At 38.3% G+C, this 25,828-nt stretch overlaps 1 protein-coding gene across 1 annotated transcript in view; it reads right to left on the minus strand.

The window, feature by feature from the left end:
* IL17RC (interleukin 17 receptor C) overlaps positions 1-25,828 on the minus strand; it is a 564,676-nt gene that overhangs the window by 35,722 nt on the left and 503,126 nt on the right. The window contains exon 18 of the mRNA XM_044077385.1: positions 15,511-15,549. Within this exon, the coding sequence (XP_043933320.1) occupies positions 15,511-15,549 (39 nt within the window). The remainder of the gene's footprint in view (positions 1-15,510; positions 15,550-25,828) is intronic.

Consider the following 25,828-nt stretch of genomic DNA (forward strand, 5'->3'; position numbering starts at 1 on the left):
AACATTTCCTTTTTCCATTCCAGTGTTGGCTTAGTTGTCAGAATATGTTCTGCAACTTTAAGTACAATATTCTGTATGGTTATTGTTGTTCTTCTTAAATATTTGCATCGAAAATCTTACCATCTCCTTATTTCTTGAACATGCCCCCCATTTTGTCATCCTCCCTTTCCACTTTGACTTTATAACCTTTAGTTTGTGTTATGTATATGAACTTTAACTGTGTAGCTCTAAAATAGCTCTAACATATACATTCAGATCAGGTAATCCTAAGCCATATCATTCTCTGGGAAGGATTTATCCCATTTAATGCTTGGTGCTCTTCCGCTCCCAAATTCCCTCAATTATCATCCACAACTTCTGCTCTGGCTAATTTAAAATATGGCTGACCTGTATATGAAACTAAAAGGACTAAAACATTTTCACTGCTTGTATCTTAATATATATATATATATATATATATATATATATATATATATATATATATATTCATAATAAACCACTTCCAATTCCTCTTTTTTGTGCTATCTTTTGTTTTATTCTCTTCCCACACATCCTTAATTGCCATACCATAATCCTTTTTAATCCATACACTAAAATACTTCATCTTATTGTGTCCTACTGGACCAATTCATGTGTGGGAAATAATTTAGCACTATAGTATTTGTTTTATTTTCATTAATTGTATTTCTTGAAAAGACCTGACATTGTCTCAGAATGTTCCAGAATAATGCCCTTTTCTGGATTTATCAAGTACAAATATAATCTACACATAAAGACCATGTCTTCATTGCCAATTATATCCTTGAATTTCTCAGCCTCTTTAGGGCCAATGGGAAAGAAACTATAAAACCAATAACAAAAGGGAGCAAGGACACATCTGCCTGGTTCCTCTTTCCAAATTCAGCTTATCAGAGAGGAGCCCTCCCAGCTTCATTCTTGCTTCTGATCCTTCATATATACTTCAGTTAATCAGCTAACCCCTGTTGTTTTGACATGGAATGCAAATGCTTCAGTTGTCCTACTACTACTAAACTCATCACAACATACTGTACAGAATGCTTTCTCTGCATCAAGCACCAGCAAGAACAGCAATATTTTCTTCTATTCTTCCCTCCGGATCATCATTGTTCCATTAATGTTGTCAAATGTTTCTGTATAAACCACATTGATCTATATCAATCAATTTTGGTAACAGCTTTGCCATTCTGTTGGGTAGTACAGACCTAAACCCATTACAGTCATGGCTTGAAATGAGTCTATATGAAGCTGAGTCTGAAAAGTATTTACCCTCTTTTGGTAATACATCCACCACAAATTTCTTTCATGATGTTGGTGCTTCTCCGTGTTTTAAAATATTAAACAAAACCTTCCAGATCTGTAGCCCACATTACCACATGTGTACTATCTGTTCTTAGAGACCTCAATCTAAATTGATTTATATGTTCCCATTTTTATCTATTCTCCTTCTATCTTAGTTTATTAGTTGTGAGCCACCACCTTCCTCTAAACTTGGCATAATTGTGTTTTTGATTAATATTTCTATTTGTGCTTGTTTTCTTGGTTTCTGCATTCCTCTGCTTTATGTAAATGTTCATAACTTCCAAAATATGTCTCTTAGCTATATATGATCTATGGTTATTTTTCTTGTCAGAAGCTACCTACATTTGGTGACAATCATTTCTACTTTTTGTTGTTGAAGTCATTGTGCTACAAGTATGGCATATAATATGATTATATACAGTATACCTACACTCCCTTTTCTTTGTCCTTTATATTCTGCTGAAAAATACTTACTTGTCAAACTCATTCTTGTTTCTTTCAAAATCTCCTGTAGCATTGCTATTTATACTCAGTATCAAAATATATTAAGAAATACACTTTCCTTTTTGTCTACACCTGTAAGGCCATTTGCATTTCAAGATTATATGGATAGCATAGCCATATGATTAAAAAGCTGTTCCACCTATTATACATATCAGTCTTTTATGAATGTGTGTGTCCAACTTTCATGTTACATGCATACACTAATACATCAATGTTGGCAGGTTTATCTTTTATACAGTTGCTTCTTATTTCCATTTTAACCCATTTTCAAAACACCCTCATCTCCTATTAATTTAGATCAAACACAACAAACTATGTACATCTTCAAAAAGTGAACCCTTCAGATAGGAACAGTTGCTCCAAATTGACAGCTGCATTAATAGGCATTAACTAACCTAAAACTAAGGTTACCTATGCTAAAGAGTATGCTACTTATATTGATTGCTGTCTTTTAATTCTTTTCGTACCTCTATTCCCCTCCCAGTTGTGAAAAACAGCTTGTATGCTTTCAGAAAATATTAACTTTTAGCCCTAAGCCTGTGCACTGTGTGCTTTCTATAGTAAAATAAAACTAAATTGTATACTATTTTATTACTGCATTTAAGTATTAACTGTGCTACAGAGGCTGTTGTCTCTTATTAATTTCACATCATTTCAACTTTTATTTTTTTCTGAACAGCTTGACATTGTACCTTTTAAATTCTGCATTTCTCTCAGCAAATAATGCTCCGAAATGTCAAGCTTAATTGGTGGCACCTGCAGCAATTTGTTTCCATGTAAACGTGGCCAGCATTGAATCTGTGTAAACTTTACTCAGAACAGAATGTACAGCTGCAGAGCTGCTGCCTTCACTGAACATTTGCTAATGGTAAAAAAAAACATAATCTCTGCAAATAAACGTGGCATCTTTCATGTCTTATTTTTCAAGCCTATTTTCTTACAAAAATCACTTATTTATAGCTTAAGCCAAGGGCTTTAATCTAGACATTTACTCTTGTAAAATAAGGAAAACATTTTAATTCTATATATAATCTGTGCACTTTTAAAATCCACCCTTACCCCAGCAGCTTAACATCATAGTATATTAACATTAAACTTGCTTTTGGCCAGCCTTTCTTCTCTTGCTATACTGTAAAGACATATTCAACTGAAAAAAAGTAGTTGTATGTGTTTAATGATATAAAAGTAAACAACAGTCACTAAAGAGACCCCCAATACCCTTGACTACTCACAGCACAACTGTTTTACCGTATATAACATGCAGTTTACATATCATGAAATGTTTTACAAACATATTAATAAGAGCAAAATTGTTTTAGTTACTTTTCTCCCCTTTTAGTGTCTTCCTAAACAAGTTTAACAAATTCAACAAAATTTGAGTATTTCTTCACTACTTTCTTGCAAAGACATATTTCATAAATGTGACTGCTTTATAGTCTACCATTTATTCAGTAATTTTAGTGTTGCTGGCCTTCTTCCTGTTCATCTCCATCTCTCAACACCAGACTCTGTTTTCTAAGTCCAATGTATTCCTGATTCTTCAGTCAACTCCTGTTTTTTACTGTGTCTCAAGCATTTTGTGTTTGTGCTGGAACACTGGTAAATGTTTCAGTGGTAAAGTCTCTGAGCTGTATTGTTAGATGGGGGAGAAGCAGAGTCCTCTTCTGTTTTCTGGCTCCCCTTTTGTTTGATAAATGTATCTCCTCTTTGGCCTGTTCTGTATCAAAAATGTCTTTGAGCCTCCAGGAAAAAAATAGTCTGCATACCGTGGCTTGAATCTTAGATCTGCCTCTTGACATTCCGTGGTTACTGGGATAAATTTGCTGCTCTTCTGCCTATTGCCAAGTGAATAATAATTTTCCACAAACACTCTGCTGTCTCCAGTTTTTAATGCTTTCCCCTTCTGTCACAGTTTTGTCAGAATCAACTCTTTCTGCTGGTAGGATTGCATCTGTATTAATACAGGTACTGGGTTGCTTTCACGTGGCCAGTTTTGGATAATACACTTTGAGCCATTTTAATAGCAAATCCTGTTGCAGAATACCAGTCCAATTGCTTATCTGAGTTTTGATAAACAATCCATTCCTTTCAGTTTCTCTGATACTGCAGAAAATGTCTGCACATTCTGTCTTATAACTCAACCATTTTTTTGAAATGGCTGTTCTTGAGAAGTCTCCTTACTCAGCCAGCATTTTTTTCATTTCATTCTTTGTTTTTTGCAGTTATATCAGTTGCTTCTATTTTTTTCCAAATCAAAAACCAAGCCAAACTACAAATCCAGGAACTGCAGACATAGACAGAATGCAAATCCACTCCATCTTATTAAAACACAGTAGTAATCACAGTTGGATAAGTGCTTTTGTCCCAAAATTATCAGGAACTTCATCAGATATACAAATCCACTAATTACTTCCCTTAAATATACTAAAAATCATGGTTCATAGGTTGGTACTAGGCTATCAGCCCTAGGGCCTATACAAGCCTAGCCATAACAATTCCCTGGCTATTTCTTCCCACACTATTTACTTCCCTGGACCCCTGTCTAGCAGGGCAACTGACATGATCCCCGGGGTGAATTTCCTTTCTCCCATCCAATCATCAAGGTTCCTTTTGAAGAGGGCCAGAGAGGCATTCTGCTTGACATGTATGGGCAATCTATTCCAGAGTCTGGGGAGTCTCTGGGTCAGGAACCTATCCCTCCAGCATGTTTTGTTTATTGTGATGACAAGGTTTAGATCCCTGGAGTGTGTGGCTCTGAGGGATTGGGATTTCTTTAAGTGGAGCATGTCCAACAGCTCTGGGTTTGACATGGCCTTGTATGTTAAGCAGAGATCACCTCTGAGTAGACGATATGCGACAGAGTATAGCTGGAGTTTTTTAAGGCGGTCAGCATATGGCATCTGCTTTAGGCCTGTCATTCTTTTAGTGAGGTATTTCTGCGGCCTTTCCAGTTGTTGTAGATGTCTTGAGAGGTACATACCAAACAGGGCATTGTATTCTATAATGGGTCTAATGAGGGATGAGTACAGTGGGACAATGACCTCCTTTTTTCTGGATGACGATATGCGACAGAGTATAGCTGGAGTTTTTTAAGGCGGTCAGCATATGGCATCTGCTTTAGGCCTGTCATTCTTTTAGTGAGGTATTTCTGTGGCCTTTCCAGTTGTTGTAGATGTCTTGAGAGGTACATACCAAACAGGGCGTTGTATTCTATAATGGGTCTAATGAGGGATGAGTACAGTGGGACAATGACCTCCTTTTTTCTGGATGACGATATGCGACAGAGTATAGCTGGAGTTTTTTAAGGCAGTCAGCATATGGCATCTGCTTTAGGCCTGTCATTCTTTTAGTGAGGTATTTCTGCGGCCTTTCCAGTTGTTGTAGATGTCTTGAGAGGTACATACCAAACAGGGCGTTGTATTCTATAATGGGTCTAATGAGGGATGAGTAGAGTGGGACAATGACCTCCTTTTTTCTGGATGAAAAGCCCTTAGTGATGAGGTGTGTCACATAGAAGGATTTCCTGACTGTTGTGGCGATGTGGTTATCGAAGGTGAGACCACTGTCCACCTGTGTCCCTAAGTCTCTTATCACACTTTCGGTGTTTAGTGTACTGCCACCTATATGGTAATTCACGGATACATGTTTTTTCCCAAAGGGGATAACTATACATTTCTTGGCATTGAGCTTGAGCCCATGGCTCTGGCTCTGGCACCAAGCATCTGTTTCTGTAAGGCCCTTTTGTAGAGTATCCACATCATTTGGGGATTCAATAATGGCTCCCAGTTTGCAGTCATCTGCGAACTTTGTTAGCCAGAGTCCCTTAGTGTTGGCCTGTACTTCAGAGAAGTAGATGCCAAACAAGAGCGGTCCCAGGACTGAACCCTGAGGAACTCCACTTATCAATTGTCTGGGTCTGGATTTGGAGTCGGCTACTTTTACAGTGAGGGTTCTTTCAGTAAGCCAGTTAGCAACCCATTGGGTGATGTAGGGATTAATGCCCAGTTTAGTAAGTTTATCTATGATTCCAGAGTGGGGGATGGTGTCAAAGGCCTTGGCAAGGTCTAGATAGGCTGTGTGGACCAACTTACCCTTGTCCATGGCTCTGGAGACTGATTCGAAGAAGTCAATCAGGTTCAGGAGACAAGATCGGCCCTTCACGAACCCAAACTGGGTGGGGTCCAGTGTTTGAAGGTTGCCAATGTCTTTGTTTATAAGTTCCATGATAATACGCTCCATAGCCTTGCAGATAAGGCTTGTCAGACTGATGGGACGGTAGTTTCCAGGATCCAAGGTGGATCCCCCCTTGTGGAGTGGGATAACTGTAGCTGTGCGCCACTCAGTGGGCACAAAACCTGAGGTGAGGCTATGATTAAACATGACACTTAGGTGAGGTGCCAGTTCATTTTGTAGTTCATGTAGTACACAGCCTGGGATGACATCTGGTCCCATGGATGCTGTATTCTTAGCTTTGGAGAGTGCATTTTTTACCTGTGTGGCCATTATTACCAGAATTTGGCAATCTTCCGGTATTGAGATGGGCCATTTAGGGGGTGAGAGGGGGGTGAAGTTGGCACTGAATTGATCTGCCAGGATATTGGCAATATCCTTGGGATCAGTATATTTAATACCATTATGTTTTAGCTCAGAGCAGATCTGAGCATTGCCATTTAGATTCTTGACATAGTTATAGAATGCCTTGTGGTTGTCTTTGGAATCTTTGGCAATTTTATTTTCGTAACTAGCTTTGGAGGATTTTATGAGGGATCTCAGTTTCTTACTGAGGCTTGTAAGGGAGTTTTTTGCATCCTGGGATTTTCCTCTTTTCTGCAACAGTTTCTTCCTTTTGTTGTAAAGTTTGTTTATGGCAGGGGACCACCAGATTGGCTTCCTTTTTTTGGATGAGAGCACCTTGGTTCTATTTGGGATGGCACGATTCATGCATGAGTGGATGTGGTCGTACAGTGCCTTAGTGTAGGATTCAGCACTTGAACTTTCAGTTCCTGTCTGCATGGGTGTCATGAAGTTTGTCATGTCTGACTTGAGTAGTATGAAGTTAGCTTTGGAGAAGTTTTTTATGGAGGTTTCCGTACTGGGGAGTGGGGTGGGATCTGGATGTTAAGGGTGATTAGCTTATGGTCAGACCTGACTAACGAGGGAGTGACCATAGGTGTGGAGCATCGATTTCCCATGTTGGTAATGACCAGGTCTAGAATATTGGACCCCCTGGTGGGACTATGGATTAGTTGATCCAGGGCGTTGGAATTTATGAATTCCAAGAACCACTGGGCAAAGGTGTTGGTACAGGAGTAGTTTTCCCAGTTAATGGCAGGGTAGTTAAAATCGCCCAGTATTAGGGTGTTTGGTTCTATCTTAATATTTTCCAGTATGTTTAGAAAGGTGTAGTGAGAATCTTGGGGTATGGTGGGGGATCTGTAGCAAGCTATAATTTGGATTGCAGTCTTACCTAGTGTTAGTTGCACCTGGAGAATTTCAGATGCATTGTGTTGGGCAACTAGCCTGGTGGAGCGAATATCCTTGGTGAATATTGACACTCCTCCACCTTTAGTGTTTCGGTCCTGGTTTGTTGGCCGAAAAGTGTGGTAAGAGTTGTAGCCTGGTATTGCAGGGGTGCTCTCTGGAGCCTTGAACCAGGTCTCAGTTACTGCACAGATATCGATGTTCTCCATTTTTAGGAGTGCCTCGAGAGAGTGCATTTTGAGGTTTAGACTTCTAGCATTGAGTAGCATTACCTTCAGATTTTGCATGCATGTACCTGTTACGGTGGTGGTTTTGTCCTTTGAACTTTGCCTAAAAAAGGCACTATAGGGGTTGCAAGAGCCTTAGCCAGTAACCTGAATCCCAGGGGTGACAAGTGCAGACCATCTCTGGCAAAGCATTGTGGCATCATTTCCTGTTGATTTAAGAGTCAAGAAAACCATTTACCCCTTATATACTTAAATAAATACTAATACCAGTCACACCCTACATAAAAATAACCCACATAATCAACATCCTATAAAATTAAGAAGGCATAAAAATTGCATATATTGTTATTGCAAACCTTAATGTTTGCATGGTACATGTGTGTGTGTGTGTGTGTGTGTGTGTGTGTGTGTGTGTGTGTGTGTATATATATATATATATATATATATATATATATATATACATATACATATATGTATATATATATTTATAGATATATATATATATATATATATATGTGTGTGTGTGTGTGTGTGTGTGTATATATATATATATATATATATATATATATATATATATATATATATATGTATGTATGGTTCCCCTTCAGAAGACTGAATTACTGAAAACTCGAAATTCATAAGCTCGAGGCCAGAATCTCGAGTTTTCAGTAACTCGAAATTCTGCAGGGGAACAAAAACAACTGCAAAACATTTTCCTAAGGTTTTTGCAGGGTGGCAAGCCCCCCCTCTTAAATATACCAACTCCGAGATCGCACTACAATGGGGATAAGGGAAAGCTCCAATTCCGCGCTGTATGCAGAAGCGCACAATGGGAGAATTTCCGTTCCTCCACTATAGTGCGGTCACAGAGCTGAAATATTTAAGCAGGGAGAGTGCAGGGGGACTCAGCCCCCTGCAAACATGTAAGTAAACTGTTTTTTTTTCCCCTTCTCTTACCTTCACAATTTTGAGTTATGAAAACTCGAGATTCTGGGCTCGAGCTTATGAATTTCGAGCTATCAGTAACTCGATCTTGTGAAGGGGAAACATATATATATATATATATATATATATATGTGTATAAATATATATATATATATATATATATGTGTATAAATATATATATATATATATATATATATATATATATATATATATATATATATATATATATATATAATATATATATATATATATATATATATATGTACACTTACTCATGGAGGTTCGTCTTTTAAAAGCTTTTAGTTTACGTACACTACTGATGGACAGGCTATCATTTAGGCCTGGCCAAAATTAAGAAGTTAAACGTAATTGCCATAATAGTTCTGCTTTTTCCAATAGATATGGCCAAGCTCCATCACTTTTTAATGCCTCTTGCACTTCTAAAGTAATGAATTTAAATGCATGTCCAAGGAAGAGTGTTTAGCTAGGGCACTAAATTCACAAGCATCCCTAATACTCCTAAGGTGTTTTCCAATCCTGTTGTTCAATTTATGTCGTTTTTCCCTACATAGAAACACGAACAATTACAACACAATGCACAACAGATGACTCGTTCCGTAGAACAGCAATATCTGCCTGTTATCTTAATGTTCACATTATTAATTTTAAGTTCTTTATTTTCCAGACTTTTTTATTTGATTTGCTATAATCTTTTATTGTTTTATTTATTTTTAAATCACCTTTGAGTGCATATAATAGATTTTTTTCCCTATAAATTACTGGAAGCCATCTCTTCTCCCAAAGCTGAAACTTGGAACTATTTTTTCCCCTGAACAGCTGCAGGATTCTTCCCAGCCAGTTTTTTATCTTCATCTTTTCTGGTTGCTTTTCTTTGTTTTCTAAGTTTCTTCTTTGCTGGTATCCAAATAGTGTACTTACTAAGCAACCGAATTTTACGCAAGCTGACAATATCACTGTCTCTTATTTCTCTTTTTTTCATAACAGGGACACTGAAATTAAGCTGTTGATCAGTGTGCAGCTATTTTGGAAGCAGGGATTCTACTACTTCTTATTCACTTCCTGCAGTTTCAGAGTTTTATTTTTCAGTGAACTGCTTGCCACTACCTTTTTTTTTTCATTTTTGTATTACACTCTGCAAAGAATGCTCAGATTTGCTTGCACCTTCAGACAGCTCTTTAAGCAAACGTAGTCAGCAATGAGTGAAAATAAAGCAACTAATGACATTGTGGATGTCTGAAAGACTTTTGGTAAAATCTGGGCCCAATTCCAAAAGATTCTATCTCCATGTAAGTGGTACTTACACTGAAAGCAGGTCTTTGGGAATAGGGCCCCCAATGTAAAACTGTTTATAGACAGGACTTGCACAGAAGCAAGTCACTTACAGTGACAGCATACTTTTTGGAACAAGGCAGACTTACACTGACAGAACCTTTCTTGAACCTGGCTCCTTATTTTCCATTTACAGCACTTGCCAATGGGGAAAACAACCTAAAAACTTTGCAGATGCAGTAAAGTTAACATTTTTCATACCTTTCATTGTTTTATCTTATTTTTAAACCTATTTTCTTAAGATAGTATACATAGCTTAAACCAAGGACACCAATCTAGACATCAACATACACAAATGAGGGAAATCATTATCTTTATTCTACACATAATACAAACAGTGAACTTTTACACCTCATCCCCAGTGATAGCAGCCCAAGATCACATTATATTAGCTTAAACCATGCTTATGTCCAGCCTTCCTTATTTGATACAGTGTAAAGTCTAATCATCTTACAACTAAGAAAAAAAAAAAAACACTTTAATATCTTTAACAGAAGCAGCAGAAAGTGAAGGTTTCCTGCCCTCCCCACACACACATATTTAAAAATACTCTTGAATATACACTACACAAAACTGCTTTACAAAATAAAATGCAGTTTATATCATGAAATGTTTTATACAAATATTAATGAGTATAAAAATTTGTTTTGCTTAGTTACTTCATTTTTAGTGTCCTAAACATTAAAGACATAACGTGGGGTATATGCTTTATTGTCCACCTGCAAGTTTAACACGGTCAAAAAGAAATCCAGTTTTTCTCCACCACTTTTTCTTGCAAAGCTATCTTTCTCATGTCTGTTACTATAGCTAGTGTGACTGATGCTTTTTAGTCTCTCATTTATTTACCAATTTCATTCTTGCTGGTTGACTTCCTGATCATCTCTCTCTCCCAACACTAGATCTAATGTACTCCTAATTCTTCTACTCACTTGCATGCCTTGTTCTGTCTTTCAAATATTTTCCTTTTGAACAATGGAAAAGGATTCACTGGCAAAATGAGCTTTGTTGTCAGAAAAACAAGAAGCAGAATCCCCTTCTGCTTGCTGGATCACTGTTTGTTGGGTAAACATAACATGTTCTGCATCCAAAAAATGTCTTTAATCCTCTAAATAAAATTCAAGACAGCTGGATACAGCAGCTTTAATATCACAAATTCCTCTCCTCATTTCCTACTTGCTGAGATAAATGTGCTTCTCTTCTGTCTGGTGTAAAGTGAATAATCATTTTCCACAAAAAAAAAAAAAAAAAAAAAAATACAAAATCCTATCTAGAATGTTTAACACTTTTCTTTTCTGTCACAATTCTGTCGGGAATTTTCTTTCCTGCTGGTATGATTGTATCTTTACAATATAGGACTTGGGCTGCTTTCTCATGGACAGGACACTTTTGGAGCATACAGTGTGTGCCCTTTCAGTCAATCAATCTTGCTATGGAACATGAGACCCACTGCTTATTTGTAATTTCATAAAAGTAATAACCTGATATTTTCTGCTCTAGAGGGAACAGTCTAGCTCTGTGTGAGCTATTTTCTAACTATTTTTTTTTAAACAGCTCTTCCCTAGAAGCTAATAAACAAAAAAGCCAGTATACTTTTGGCAGTTCAAAGAATTTTTGTGTAGGGAATTGTTAGTTTTCCCCTTTCTGATATCATGAAGATGTCCATAAATTCTCTTTTTAAAAATCCTTTCTGTTTTACCAACATAATAACTTAGACTTCTTAAATATTTTATGAACAACAAAGCACATTATTGAAAGACTCTTGGAACTTTCATGTAGAATCAGGGAGGAATATTACAAAGAAAATATACAATTTCTTTCTGTGGATGCACAAGATTTATTTTCCCATATTTCATAGGAGATTGGAATTTGAGTTTTTTTAATGGTGCCCCAGTGGCTTGTTGGAATTTGAGAGAAAATGACATTTTACTTTATTTGTTGCATGTATGACTGTTGTTTTAGAAAACAATTTTATGTTTTTTGAAGGTGAATTCTACTGACCAACCAAAGGGGTAGCAATGGGTGCAGCTTGTTCCACAGTTTTTGCCAATTTGGTTTTACTGACCTGAGAAATGTTCCTTCAGATTACTACAACCACTGTGTACTTTATCTAAGATACCCTGATGATATAGTCATCCTATGGAATGGTACTTAAGAAGAAGATGAAGAATTTGTTCATTTTATGAACAATGCAACTGAATTTTTGGTTTTCAGATATAAAGCATGTACAGAGGATGTACATTGTTTGGATACCACCATTATGACACAAAGAGGTATGTTTGAGTCTAACATGTATAGAAGACCTATCTTTAGTAATACATATCTGCATTTAACAGCTTACACCCCTTTTCACTTATAGTTTACTTCTAGAGGTTATCCTAAAAATGGTTGTAGACATCAATAGTATGTTTTTAAAGGCTGGGGGAATATTACAAACTACTTCTAGGGGTAGATTTGACAGACACAACTGGAAGTTAAAAAAAAATTAAAATACCTTTGATAAGGTGTTTGTGGTAGAGTACAATTCCATCTCTTTAAGCATAAAAACGACTATTGATGGTAATCTGGAGCATTTTCTTTACCCCAAAAGACAGTTTCCCCTGGCTTTCTTTTCACAGTTTGTTTTCACACAGGTAGAGCTCAAATCAACATGTTGATCAATGTGCAGCCATCTTAGAAGTTCTGTTTTCAGTCATTTTGAGAGCATTCCTCCATTAAATCCTTTTACTGAGTGTCTTTTCTTTACTCAGGAATAAGTGGTCAAACTCCAGAAATCATTATAGGGTGTAGATAAAAGCAGAACTTGTGAGGTGGTGATTTATTGATGGAAATGTGTTGACTTTTACTGTACTATACTGTACTGGGACATAAAGCACTCTTTTTTTACGCCACTAAATCAAAAGTACAATTTCAAAGCCCATAACTGATGTAATGAATATTGTAAAGGAGATAAAAGAACTGGGGGTGAGATCTTTAGAAAAGGGAAGGAACAAGTCACACAGGAGTAAATGGAATTTGTGGGAACAATATGTCAATAATCATGTCCAGGAGGAGGAATGAAATTAAATGAAAAACAGGACTTGAGCAATTTATGCAATGGAGTGAATGATAATTGTTAGAAAAGAAAACCTGTATAATTCAGGAACCGAGTGTGTGTGTGTTTCTCTTTTTCTATAACTGCATGTACACCTATGTTGTCTGACTGTAATAAAGGTGTTAAAAAACTGACTTGGAACTTGCTCTTTTCTGACCAAGAGATGAAGTGCAAAAATGCACTTGTGAAACCAGGTATTTTGATTAGATTTATTAACAAATTATTACTTTTTACACCAAAGAATTATTTAATTAAAAAAAAGAAAGCACTTCATTACACTAGTCTTTACTCTTGTTGTGATTCTTTTAGCTTTGTGTGTCTTTGTGCGTGTGTGTGTGTGTGTGTGTGTGTGTGTGTGTGTAGCGATGCAGTCTGTAAAATTTTGCCCTAGGTATACACTTTACCAGTTATTAATTGCCTAACCATAGTTGAGCTTTTCAAGTGTGATTCTGGACTTTAACAGAATAGAATTTAACAAAATGTGATTGTGTTTAAGGAAAAGCTCTACTAAACTGGCATAAAAGTTGTATAGAAAAACAACCAGGATATATTAAAACTGGCACAACAACAGAAGGTCGTGCTGCTCATCTGTAAGGAAATCCTGTTTGTTTATATGGTCCAAAACCTAACAAGATTAAAAAAAAAAAGTTTATAAGAAAAACTAACAAATCAAAATTACTATTAATGACGGCTCAAAACCATAAATGGAAGCATTTCATACACAGATGAAGTAAATTCCATTGAGGAACATAGTACTATGGAGATACAGAAGAAAAAAAAGAGCTATAAATCAGGGCATTACACAATATTTCCATAATAAGATATACGAGTAGGCATAATAGATGTTTCAGACTGAATCAGTTTTGATAAAATTTACCCAAGTGTCATTTGTCTTTGTAACCAGTGAAATAATACTGCCAAGTTTTGTAATAATAAAACTAAGATTAATGAAAACAACAGAGAGAAGAGGTTTCTACAGGAATATCCTGGGATAGCCAGGTTAGTGTGACAAACTTGTGTATAAGATTGTCTGACCCAGAAAAGTTCACAATGACACATGTTTATAGTGGAACATTTTTCAATCAGACTCCGTTTACATGAAGACCGGTAAAATTATTATGCGTTATATCAACAAGGAGTGGTGAATTCATGCTAACCCTTTTTGTAACAAAAACATTAAATAATTTTGGACTGGGACATCTTGAACAGTGTACCTTAGAAATCATATATGTTTCAGAGCAACAGCAGGAAAATGTTCTTATAAGAATGTCAGCAGGAAAGCTGGACTAATTTATAAATGATGGACATGCTAACCTTTACATGACTGCATGTGACAACATCTGATTTTCTCACTCTTCTAATATAATGAATGAATTATGCTATCACAAATGTTTCTGCAGATGCATTTGCATTCTGCCACAGGAATCTGGATTGAAATGCCACATGAAAAACATTGCTTTTCATACAGTGAGTGGAGCTAGAGTTGTATCACAAAGATTGCTGACATTCACTTAAAAAAGATGGAGATCACCAAGTCTGTATGAATATTTAGCTTAGGTGTTGGCAGCACCTACAAAACATTCATTTCTGATTTGTTTTTAATTTTATTTTTATTTTTTTAATACATATTTGGAATGTTTGCTGACCCATTGCCATGAGACATTTTCTGGCCTACTGTTCTGGTATCAGGTGCATCTTTTTTGATGGACCTTCATAGCTACTCATTACAGTAAATGCATAGCTACCCAAATATATCATGTTTGGCAGTTAGTGCAGAGTATTAAGGCCCCAAACTGTTAATGAAGTGCTTGCTGTTTCTACCCCCATTTACTTGCCTTTGTGACTTGGAGCAAGTCACTTAAGTCAGTGCTCTGGGGTTGACCCTGAAAACGGACACCTGTGCCCACTGGACTTGCCCCATTAAGAAAAAATGCCTGTAGCGGCCTCCTCCTTGGAACCTGCCATTCTGATGCTGATTCCATTCTTTGGCTTGTCAGATTCTTCTCTGTAACACCATAATGGAAAGTGTGTGTCACCGTGCTCACTCCTACCTAATGTACCTTTACAAACTGAGGCCTGCAATCAGGTAGTCCAAAATCCATATCCACTCCAAGCATCTAAGGTGTCAGAAGTGTAGCACAGATCCCAAACCCTCAGACATAGAAAAGAGAGCAGGCACAAACTACCTCACCTCCCCTACACACACACACACACACACACACACACACACACACACACACACACACACACACACACACACACACACACACACACACTCTAATAGTGATTTAAATTCATTTATGTATCTGTATCTTCTGCATCATGACTGGATGAATGAAAATGTAGGTGTGGCAGTTGAGACAGGATACATTTTCTATGGCAACAGGGAAATACAAAGTAGAAGAGATTATAATTCAAATGGAAATAGACCAATATGTTGAGGTGAATGACAGTGTTTTTTTTTTTTTTTTTTTACATAAGCAAAGGAAGTACATGGGTCAGTGTGCTGATCTAGGTGAACAATAAAAGAGATGGAGACCACAAGAGTATTTTGGTCATATTTTAGCACAAGAGCTTCAAAACTGAACTTACCTTCTACTGTACAGTTGCCCCTCAAACGTTTCAGCCAATCTGTTAAAACAGAAATTGTCTCATTTTAAAATGTTTTATCTAGTCTGTATTATAATGTGTACAGTTAAAATTGATCAATGATTTCAGACTCCTAACTCAAAACTCTTGAAAGTAGTAATTTTGAAAATTATAATATGTAAACGTCTAGTGAGGAGGAACTTTACAATATAGAAAACTGAAGGCTGACAGTACTAAATGCAAAAATTGTTTGCAATGAGTCCTTCATGCTCAACTCTTTGGTTAGTATTTCTTTTTCTGGCTTTGATTTATTGGTATAGTTCACAAACATATCCACTCACATACCCAGAAGTATTACAGAAATCTGCACAGCTGCGCATGGATGGGTACAAATACAAAGTTACGCCCATGCAGCATGATGCACAAGTCATAGTGTGCTATTAAAAGACTGGATTGAGTTAAGAGATCACTACTATGTGTGAAAGCTCATATTAGTCACATACATTTACATGACCTTGAGGTTGATGTTTGAGTGGTCAGCAAGATTACCTTGCTACATCACAGTGGTGTCCATGATTAACATCCAATGGCAATACATGTAATTAAATTTTTCTAACTGCATGTGGAGTCACTAAGCTCCTTGTACAAGTCCATGGCACTGGACAAACCACCAGGCTCTCTTACACATATCGTATCATGGCCCAGGTTCAAGGTTTCCTGGAAAACTACTCTTATTTCAGTGTGCCTTTCCAAAAATGCCATGATGTAAAGTCCTACCCTTCCATCTCTTTTTTTCCCCAACACTGGGTCATTTATACTTCTATGTTTGTACCCTGTCTTGTCCATCCGTACTGTGTACATTGTTCAGACTTCTTTCCTTACTACACACAATGAAGCACACATCACTAAGGCTTCTTTAATGTACCTCACCATCTTTATAGTCCTAGCATTTTCTACTTCCCATTCTATCATTATTTTCCAGTTTACAATTTTCTCTTGTCCCTGTTTACGTATTTTTCTACTTGCTTATAATGCTAGCATTTTCCTTACCTTTCATTTGTCTTACTGTCTTCCACTTTGCTAACTGTCTTACCACCTTGTTTATAATCCTATGTATTTTACTTTTTATATGCATTTTCCATCTTACCAGTGCAGGCCTTGCTTACTTCAGCCTATAGCCACACTATTTGTCTTTCCTACTATTCTCAGTCTATATCTTGCTTCATGTCACCCTATGTTCTGCCACAAACTCTGTAATTTCTGTTTCTTAGTGCCATTCTCCCTTCATTTACTTTTAAGTCTGTATGTTTCTAAAATTCTGTAGTTATACCCACCTGTTTAATTGTATCCTCCCACTCACTGCCATCTTTCCCCTATCCATTTATTTCGCATGCCCTAATCTGTGACATCTTATACTATCTTCAGCATCTTTCCTGCCTTTCCATTTATGATAGCTACCATAGGCATCCTGACTTGAAAATGTGTATTTGATGCGCACATAAAATTCCATTAACAGTGTTCGAGTTGTTTCCTACTCTCATTTTTCACACCTACAATGAATGGCCATTTGATGTGTTCATTTCATATTGCTTGTGTCTTTACTATTGTCTGATTGTTGGAACTTCTCTTTATCCTTCCAATGAAGGTGAGTCTAGGCCCATCCAGACTATCTTGGTTAACAAACAGAAATTAAAAAAATAAATATATTTTTTTATTGTACATGTTAAGAATGCATAACAAATCCCTGGTTGCAAAGTGCAAGTCTGAGCTATGAACTACTGCCATGTACTGCCTAGTAACAACTGTCACACTATGAACATCTTTAACAGCTTTACTGAATTGCAACTTTAAGACATAGGCAAACATATGTTTATATAAAAGAAAACAAACCATATTAACATGTCCCTAGTTACAAACATTATATGTCACATGTTTTTTTGTATAACTATTAGTCCAACATTACATAAATTGCTTAATTCCTGCCTTCCCTTAGATCTCACTCCAGAAAAACATATTCTGCATTTATTGTTCCCACAATTTCCATTTTTTCTATGTAATTTGCTCCTACCCTTCTTGTATTTCTGTTACAATAGTCAATATTTCAAATACAGCATACATTGATTTCCATTTTCTAGTGATCACTTTCTTTGGCAGCCTCCAGAATGAACCTTATCAAGTGGTCAGTAATGCCTAGGCAATTCAGATCTTGTATCCCAGATAAAAATAAAATAATTTCCTTAGTTGCATCCATTTGTTAACTCAGTACTTCTGACAGAGTACTCTGTAGGGGATTTTTAAAGTCTGTCAACACATTACACTCCCAAAACATATGTTCGCAGTTAACTCTTTCTTCCCATCAAACCTCCATTTGCTATCTACCGGAGGAAATTTTCTTTGGAATTTGCTGGGGGTATAAAAAAGTACAGTTGTGTACACTTACCATAAATGTAGATGCTTGAGTGTATTCACTGTTGCAGTCATTACATTTGGGTTATCTGCTTGAAGGTAGCCCTCAGTCGGTCTGATTAACAAAGTCTTGGGTCTTGCATCGGTTGCTGTCCCTACTTCCATGATGTCAGGTCGTCAGGGATATAAAACATGCAGCCAACGCCATTACATCAGTTTTTTTGCCCCAGATTTCAGGTGCCCCCTAATGGGAAGCAATTAAATATAAAAGTACAATTATATACTTCCAACAAAAAAGCAAATACACCAAAAAGCTTTTAAGCATAGTAAAGGAAAGTAGAGGTATAATCAAAAGAAGTTAGAGGGCTGGAGGAGGGAAACCAGGACTGCAACAGTGAATACACTCGAACATCTACATTTATGGTAAGTGTATACAACTGTACTATGTTCTTTGTGTTTCACTGTTGCAGTCATTACATTTGAGTAGATTCCCAAAGCTATGGTTGGGAGGAGGAATTTAAATAGCATTAGGACCAGCTATAAGGCCCTGCAAGACTGCAGTGGCAAAGCCAGCTCTGGATTTAGAGAAAATTGGCAAAGGATAATGCTTGGTGAAAGTATGTTCAGAACTCCAGGTAGCAGCTTCTAGGATGTCCCTGGTAGGGACACCTCTGAGAAAGGCTGTAGAGATAGATGCAGCCCTGGTGGAGTGAGGTCTGATCCCCTGGGGGATAGGTTTCCATGGTGCTTATAGCAGAAATGAATGCAATGGGCCTGTCCATTTAGAAATGGTTTGCTTTGAAATAGCCTTCCCCTCTAGCCCTGCAGCAGTTGTTCAGATTTCCTTTGAGATTTATTCCTGTCCAAGTAGAATCTAAGTTGTCTGTGCACATCTAAGGAATGCAGTATCCGTTCCCCTTTGTTCTGTGAATTGGGAAAGAAGGTTGGCAAATGAATGGACTGATTAAGAGCCACACTGGATACCACCTTGGGCATGAAGGATGGATTGGTTCTGAGGGACACCCTGTCCACATGAAAGATGATGAAAGGCTCCACTGCCATAAGGGCCTGTAAATCAGATACCCTTCTAGCTGAAGTGATTGCTAAAAGGAAGGCTGTTTTCCAAGAAAGAAATTTTAAGTGCGCAGTAGCAGCTGGCTCGAAAGGAGGTAGAGTGAATTTCTCCAGAACAAAGTTAAGGTCCCAGGCTGCGGTTGGAGCTCTCCTGGGTGGTCTCAAATTTTTGGCCCCACTGAGGAACTGCTTGAGCAGTGGATAAGAGAAGAGGGGAGGTTCTGTGTTACAATGAGCTGAAATGGCTGAGGCGTGGATTTTAATGGAGGAAAAAGACAGACCCTTGTGAAGCATCTCAGTTAAGTATTGTAAAGTCTGAGGTAAACTGGGCGCTGCTGTGTTCATCCCTAGAGACTGGTTCCAGGCACAGAATCTTTTCCATTTTTCAGCATAAGATTTTCTAGTACTAGGCCTCCTTGCCTCTAAAATGATATCCATCACAGGTTTACTGAGGGATGGTAAAGGAGAGATTAGGTAATTAGCCAGGCTGTAAGGTTCAGTGTTAGAAGCTGAGGGTGCAGAATCTGGTTCTCCTGCTGGGACAACAGGGAAGGAGTCTGAGGCAGGTGCCATGGGGATAACCATGACAGACTGCGCAGGAGGGGGTACCAGTGTTGGCGTGGCCAGTCTGGAGCAATCAAAATCATCCTTGGTTTGTCCTGTTTGACTTTTAGTAGTACTTTGGAGAGCAGAGGCAGAGGAGGGAAGGCACAGACTGATAGTTTTTTCCAGCTGAAGGACAGAGCATCCACTTTCCAGGCTTGTTTGTGGGGAGTCCTTGTGCAAAATTTGTCCAATTGGTAGTTCTGGGGAGAGGCAAACAGGTCTATATCTAGGCTCCCCCATTTGCTTGTCAACATGTTGAAAATCCTTGGTTCCAGTTTCCACTCCTGTGGGTCCATAAGGTTTCTGCTTAGTCCGTCTGCCAGTGTGTTTAATTTTCCTGGCAGGAATTGAGCTTATAGGTGCACTTGGTAGCTCAAGGCTGTGTTCCACAATGCCATGGCTAGTCTGCAGAGGAGGTAAGAATGTGTACCCCTCTGCTTGTTTATGTACCACATAACAGTGGTGTTGCCCATCTTTACCATTAGTTGTCCTGGAAGAATGTGGTCCTTGAAGGCTGTCAGAGCATTCTGTACAGATAACATTTCTTTTTGATTGATATGCAGGTGCATTTGACTTGGGTTCCATTTGCCCTGAATGCACTTCCCTGCCAGGTGAGCCCCCCATGCATAGTCTGATGCATCTGTTGTTAGGGTTTGGGTGGCAGGGGGTGGTGTAGGTAGTCCCTTATAGCGTAGGTAAGGTATGAAAGGAATCATTGCTTCTAGACCCTGGGAATGTTGACACCATAGGATTTTTAGATACCACTGTAGTTTCCTCATATGCAGTCTTGCATATGGAATTAGAAGAATGCAGGAGGCCATGAACCACAAGGCTTGCAGTATTTGTCTTGGAGATGGCAGGGTTTTTGTGGCCACTTGTTTGAAGTAAGTTGTCAAATGAATTTGTTTCTCTGGCGTGAGGTAAGCCATCTGGGAAGTTGTATTCAAGCTTGCTCCCAGGAATATAATTTGTTGACAGGGTACCAGGTGAGATTTCTTTTCGTTTATGGTGTACCCCAGACAAGTTAGAAACTTTGTACAAAGGCCAGATGATTCAAAAGTATGTCCTGGCTTTCTGCCTGAATTAGACAATCGTCCAGGTATGGGTATACTTGAATATTTCTTTGCCTGCAAAATGCAATAACTGGAGCTAGGCATTTTGTGAATACCCTGGGAGCAGTAGATAAGCCAAAGGGCACTGCAGAGAACTGACAGTGCGTGTAGCCTGCTTTGAAGTGAAGGTATCTTCTTCAAGATTCCGATTGGGATGTGCAGGTATGCTTCTTTTAAATCTAGTGTTGCCAACCAGACGTCTTTGTGTAGCATAGGAAGCAACTGGTCAAGAGTCAGCATCTTGAATTTTGGAATCTCCAAAAAGGTGTTTAGAGCAGACAGGTCCAGGATAGGACACCATAAATTGTCTTTTCTGGGTACAAGGAAAAGTCTCGAGTAGAAACCTTGTCCCTTTTCCTCTTCTGGTACTAACTGAATAGACCCCATGCTTAAGAGAGAAAGTACTTGGTTTTGGGCCTCTGCTCACTGATTTGGGGGTAGGTCCAGCCACCAGTTTGGTGTTGGCAACGTGTGGAATTGAAATCTGTATCCCTGGGACACTATATTTAAAACCCATTTGTCCTGGGTAATGAGCTTCCAGTTCTTTGCATGAAGAGCAATCTTTCCCCCCAAAGGGGCAGTCAGTTGATAAGTCCTTGGAAATTTTAAAAGGAAGTCATTGAGACAGTTTACCATAGGGGGGAGTCTTATTACTCCCAGATTTGGAAGTGGAGGCCCCCCACTGCCTAGTTCTGTGTGTCCCATGGGACTGAAACTTGGGGTTTCTGCTGTGTCTGGGTTTGGCTTGAGAAGACCTGGAAGGGGCTGGAAAGGACCAATTTTAGAGGGCCAGTGCCTACTAAATCTAGGAGGCTGAACTTGTAAAAATCTTTAACAGTTTGCATAGATTTAGCTTTATCTTCCATCTTTTTAAGAACTTCCTCAACCTTGTTGGCAAACAGGCATCCCAACAATTTAGCTTTAACATGATCAGGTAAAGATTGCTCCTTAAGCCAAGCATGCCTTCTGAACACAGACCCAGTAACAGTAGCCCTGCAAGAGGCCTCTACTGAATCAAAACCACATTGCAAAGTATGTTTTCCAACCTGTTCAACAGAATGCATTAAATCCTGTAATTCTTTACTTTCCACGCAATCAGGAATCAACATAATTTTCTGTGTAAGCAATCCAATAACATGTTGCTGATACTTTAACATATGAAACTGGCAGTTTAAAGCCCTAATGGCCAAGGTTGCAGAAGTGTAAATCTTCTTACCTCATCTATCCAGCGCCCTGGAGTCTCTATCAGAAGGGGTAGGATTTTTAGCAGTAGAAGCCTTAATGCCCTTGGGCCCCTGTGAAATAGTCTCTGGATCTGCAATAGGATTTTTAAAAAGGAACTTGTGTGACTCAGGGACACTGTAGTATCTGTCAGGTTTTCTGGGAGCAGGAGGCAAGGAATCAGGGGCCAAAATAGATTCTGGAAAAGCATAATCAACAATGTCTAGTAAAGGAGGAATAGCTAAAGGCCTATGCTGAGGCAGGAGTAAGAAATCCCTCAGCCTCTATTTTGAATCAGAAAAAACCTGGCTTTCCCAGTGGAAATGCTCCCTTAGAGTATGTAAGGTTTCACCAAAAGAAAAATCCTCTGGAGGGGAAGCAGAGGGAATAGAGTCCTCTGCATCAGAATCCTCATAAGTAGATAAGGGCAAATCCAGATCATCAGAAGAATCAGAAAAAATAGAATCCTGGTCAGAATATTCATAAACAACTTCAGTCCTAGGCCTCTTAGAAGGGGGGGGGGGGTTGGCTACCCCTGATTAGAGTTATTAGATCTTCAGCCATTCTTATCATTTGTTTTTAGGCATAGAGGCCTGAGCATGTGGCCTGGATGTCGGTGTCTTAGGCATGGTTCGAGATTTAGGCCTACGTGAAGAAAGAGGTGTCGGTTTACTATGCAAGTCAGTAGGCCTGAATACACCCTCAGAAGCTGGTGCTTGCGCAGCGGCTCTGAACCCATCCAAGGTAGAGACATCCATGGGTTCCATAGTTGAAGCATCTCGCGGCATACCGGACTCCGAATGGGTCTCAGTAGAGACTTGCGAATCAGAACTGGCGGGTATCAGGGGCTGTGAAAGTGCCTCACGGAGTACCGGCGAACTGGCGACTGGCTTAGGAGAAGCATCGTCAGCAGTTTTGTACCTCGGCGGTCTGTCTCTGTCTTTATCTTTGCACTTTTTCAGAATCCTGGTAGTCGGATGGCTAACCGATGACATTTCTGGATAATTAAGCCGAGAACCAAAATATTTAGAGGTGAAAATATACCGATGATGGATAGTGCGCTGATTAAATAAAGCACAAAACCGAGAGCAAGGTACGTTGTGGTCAGGGCCTAGGCAAGGAATACAGTATGAATGAAAATCTTTATGAGGTATTTGCTTTCCACAAGTAATGCAATTATTAACTTTTACTAACATCGGTAAGGAGCAAGAAAAAATTTCCCCAACGGGGAACTTAGCTTTAGTTGAAGACTTCGGTTCTGAAATGCAAAAATGAAAATTTCAGGAGTCGCCCGACTGGCACTTGCGAACTGCTTCTGCTTCGGGCACCGCACAGCAAGAAAGACTGATGTAATGGCATTGGCTGCATGTTTTATACCCCTGACGACCTGACGTCATGGAAGAAGGGACAGCAATTGACGCAGGACCCAAGACTTTGTTAATCAGGCCGACTGAGGGCTACCTGCAAGCAGATAAGCCAAATGTAATGACTGCAACAGTGAAACACAAAGAACATCACCTATGCAAACACTTTCAAGCAAAAATTATAAATCTAGACTTTGTTGCATTCTTGGGAGTCCTACATGTGTCCTCCTATTGTTTCCTTGTGAATTGGTTATGCATTCTCTCTCTCTACCATATATTTTCTAACCTTCTCTGATTGATTCCTAAAGTTATTATCAAATATTTTATCTGCCCTGTTAATTATTCTTTTTTAACTGCAGCTTCTGTTCTACATTCAACTAAAAACTCTACCACAGCAGGTCTTTCCCTTGGGATTTCTCTCTCCCTTTGTTTGCCTATAGTTTTGATATCAATCCCTGATTGGGAAAGCAGTCTTTCTGCCTGCAGTCTAAATGTTGTCTTGGCTTTTTACCTTTCCATCTCTAGTTATTTGCTCCCAAAACCTTTATTCCTTTGCCAGTTTTCTCCAATAAATTCCAGCCCCTCTTGCATATTCTCTATCTTTAGTTGCAGTCATTCCTGTAGGCAAAATCCACTTTTTCCATTTTCATGTTGGCTTAGTTCTTAGAAGACTTTCTGCTACTTTATGAATATAATAATCTGCATAGCTGGTATCCTTCCCCTTAAGGATCTGCATCCAAAAATCGGACTCTCTCCTTATTTCTTGAATTTCCCCCGTTTCTACATCATCCCTTTCCACTTTGAATTATAGCTTTCTGCTTGTGTTATGTATATGAACCTTAACTCTGTAGCTTTAAAATATCCATTTAAATTGGGTAATACTAAACCACCTTTTTCTGTTGGAAGAATCAACAAATCCCACTTGATCCTCGCCCTTCTCCCTCCCAGATAAATTCCTTCAATGCTGTTAATTATTTCAACTTTTCCTCTTGTTGATAAAAAAATATACCTGACATGTATATAAAGCTAAAGTGACTAATAAGATTTTTCACTGCTTGTATCTTGCTCTCCATATCTATAAACAAGAGCTTCTAGTTTTTCCGTTTTTGTATTATCTTTTGTTTAGTTTCATCCCACATATCCTTAGCTGCCATGACAGAATACTTCTTAATCCATACTCTTAAATACTTCCTTTTATCGTGTTCCAATAAATATGGGTATTCCTGGACCAATTCATGTGAGGATACATAGTTTATAGCTACAGCCTTTTCGGGATATAAAACTTATGAAGATAAAGCAAATAAATGAAACTGTCTCAAAATGTTCCACAACATTGAGATGTCCTTTTCTAGATTTATCAGGTACAAAATAACTCCATCTCCCTTGCCAGAGACAATAATAAGCTGTTGTCCTGCCTCTTCCTTGACTTCTCTAAAGCCTTTGACACTGTCTCCCATTCCATCCTCCTCTCTAAATAACTCGTCTCCCCTACAACTATTTCCTGGTCTACTAGCTACCTCATTAACAGAAAGTAAGCAGTCAAATGGCTCTCTGCTTTATCTCCCTTTCTCTATATAAATATGGGGGTTCCACAAGGCTGCATTCATGGCCCCCTTTTTTCAACATATTTATTAACCAACGCCACGCATTTTGCCCTCAGTCTTCTCTCATACAGTATATGCAGATGACTCCACTATCATTACTTCTGCTGACAATCCCTCTGATCTTCTTTCTCTTACCCAAACATCCTTTAACCTCACTGAAACTTGGCTTACCAATCATAATCTATTCCTTAACCCTAAAAAGGCAAAACTCCTCCTATTCCTTCCTAAATATGTTAGTCATCTTAAATCCTCTTTCACCATCTCATCCTTAAATAACATCATCATTTCTTCTGAACGTCAATCAAAGTTATTTGGTGTAATTATCGATAACCCACTAAAATTCAATTTTCATGTACAGAACAGTATAAAGAAAACTCATCAAAAGCTTGGATTACTGTATAGAAACCAAAGGTTCCTTACCCCTAACTCCAGAATACATAGCTCTCAACCTTCCATCTCCAAAATGAGGAACACTAGCCCTCATAATGTGGAACAAATGGGCAAAATGTGGAACACATACTAATGGCTTACTAACAACTTCAACTAGGAAGGTCATAGGATGGTTAAAATATGCTGGTTTTACTTATAAAGAAGATCTTTTAATGAATTAATATGATTAATTTCTATTTACCATGGATTTCACTTAAAAAATCCTAACATTGAATGTGTGACAGAGTCTTTCAATGTGGAACATTGAGGAACTTTGAGGAACATGAACATTTTAAGACCCCAAATGAGGTACGTTCCTCGTAATGAGGTACACTTGAGAGGTATGCCAGAATATCACTTACTCAGATCTTTCTCCTTCCTTACATCCTGTATTGGCCTCCATTTCTTACTATCTTGCAGTCTGATCTTCTATCTAAACTTGAAACCAGATATAACAAAGTTGCCAGATTTGCTGCTAACTTGCCTCTGAAACCTCATCACTGTC

Source organism: Protopterus annectens, chromosome 7.part0, assembly GCF_019279795.1.
Source record: "Protopterus annectens isolate FY-2018-M chromosome 7.part0, PAN1.0, whole genome shotgun sequence".
Lineage (NCBI taxonomy): Eukaryota > Metazoa > Chordata > Ceratodontiformes > Protopteridae > Protopterus > Protopterus annectens.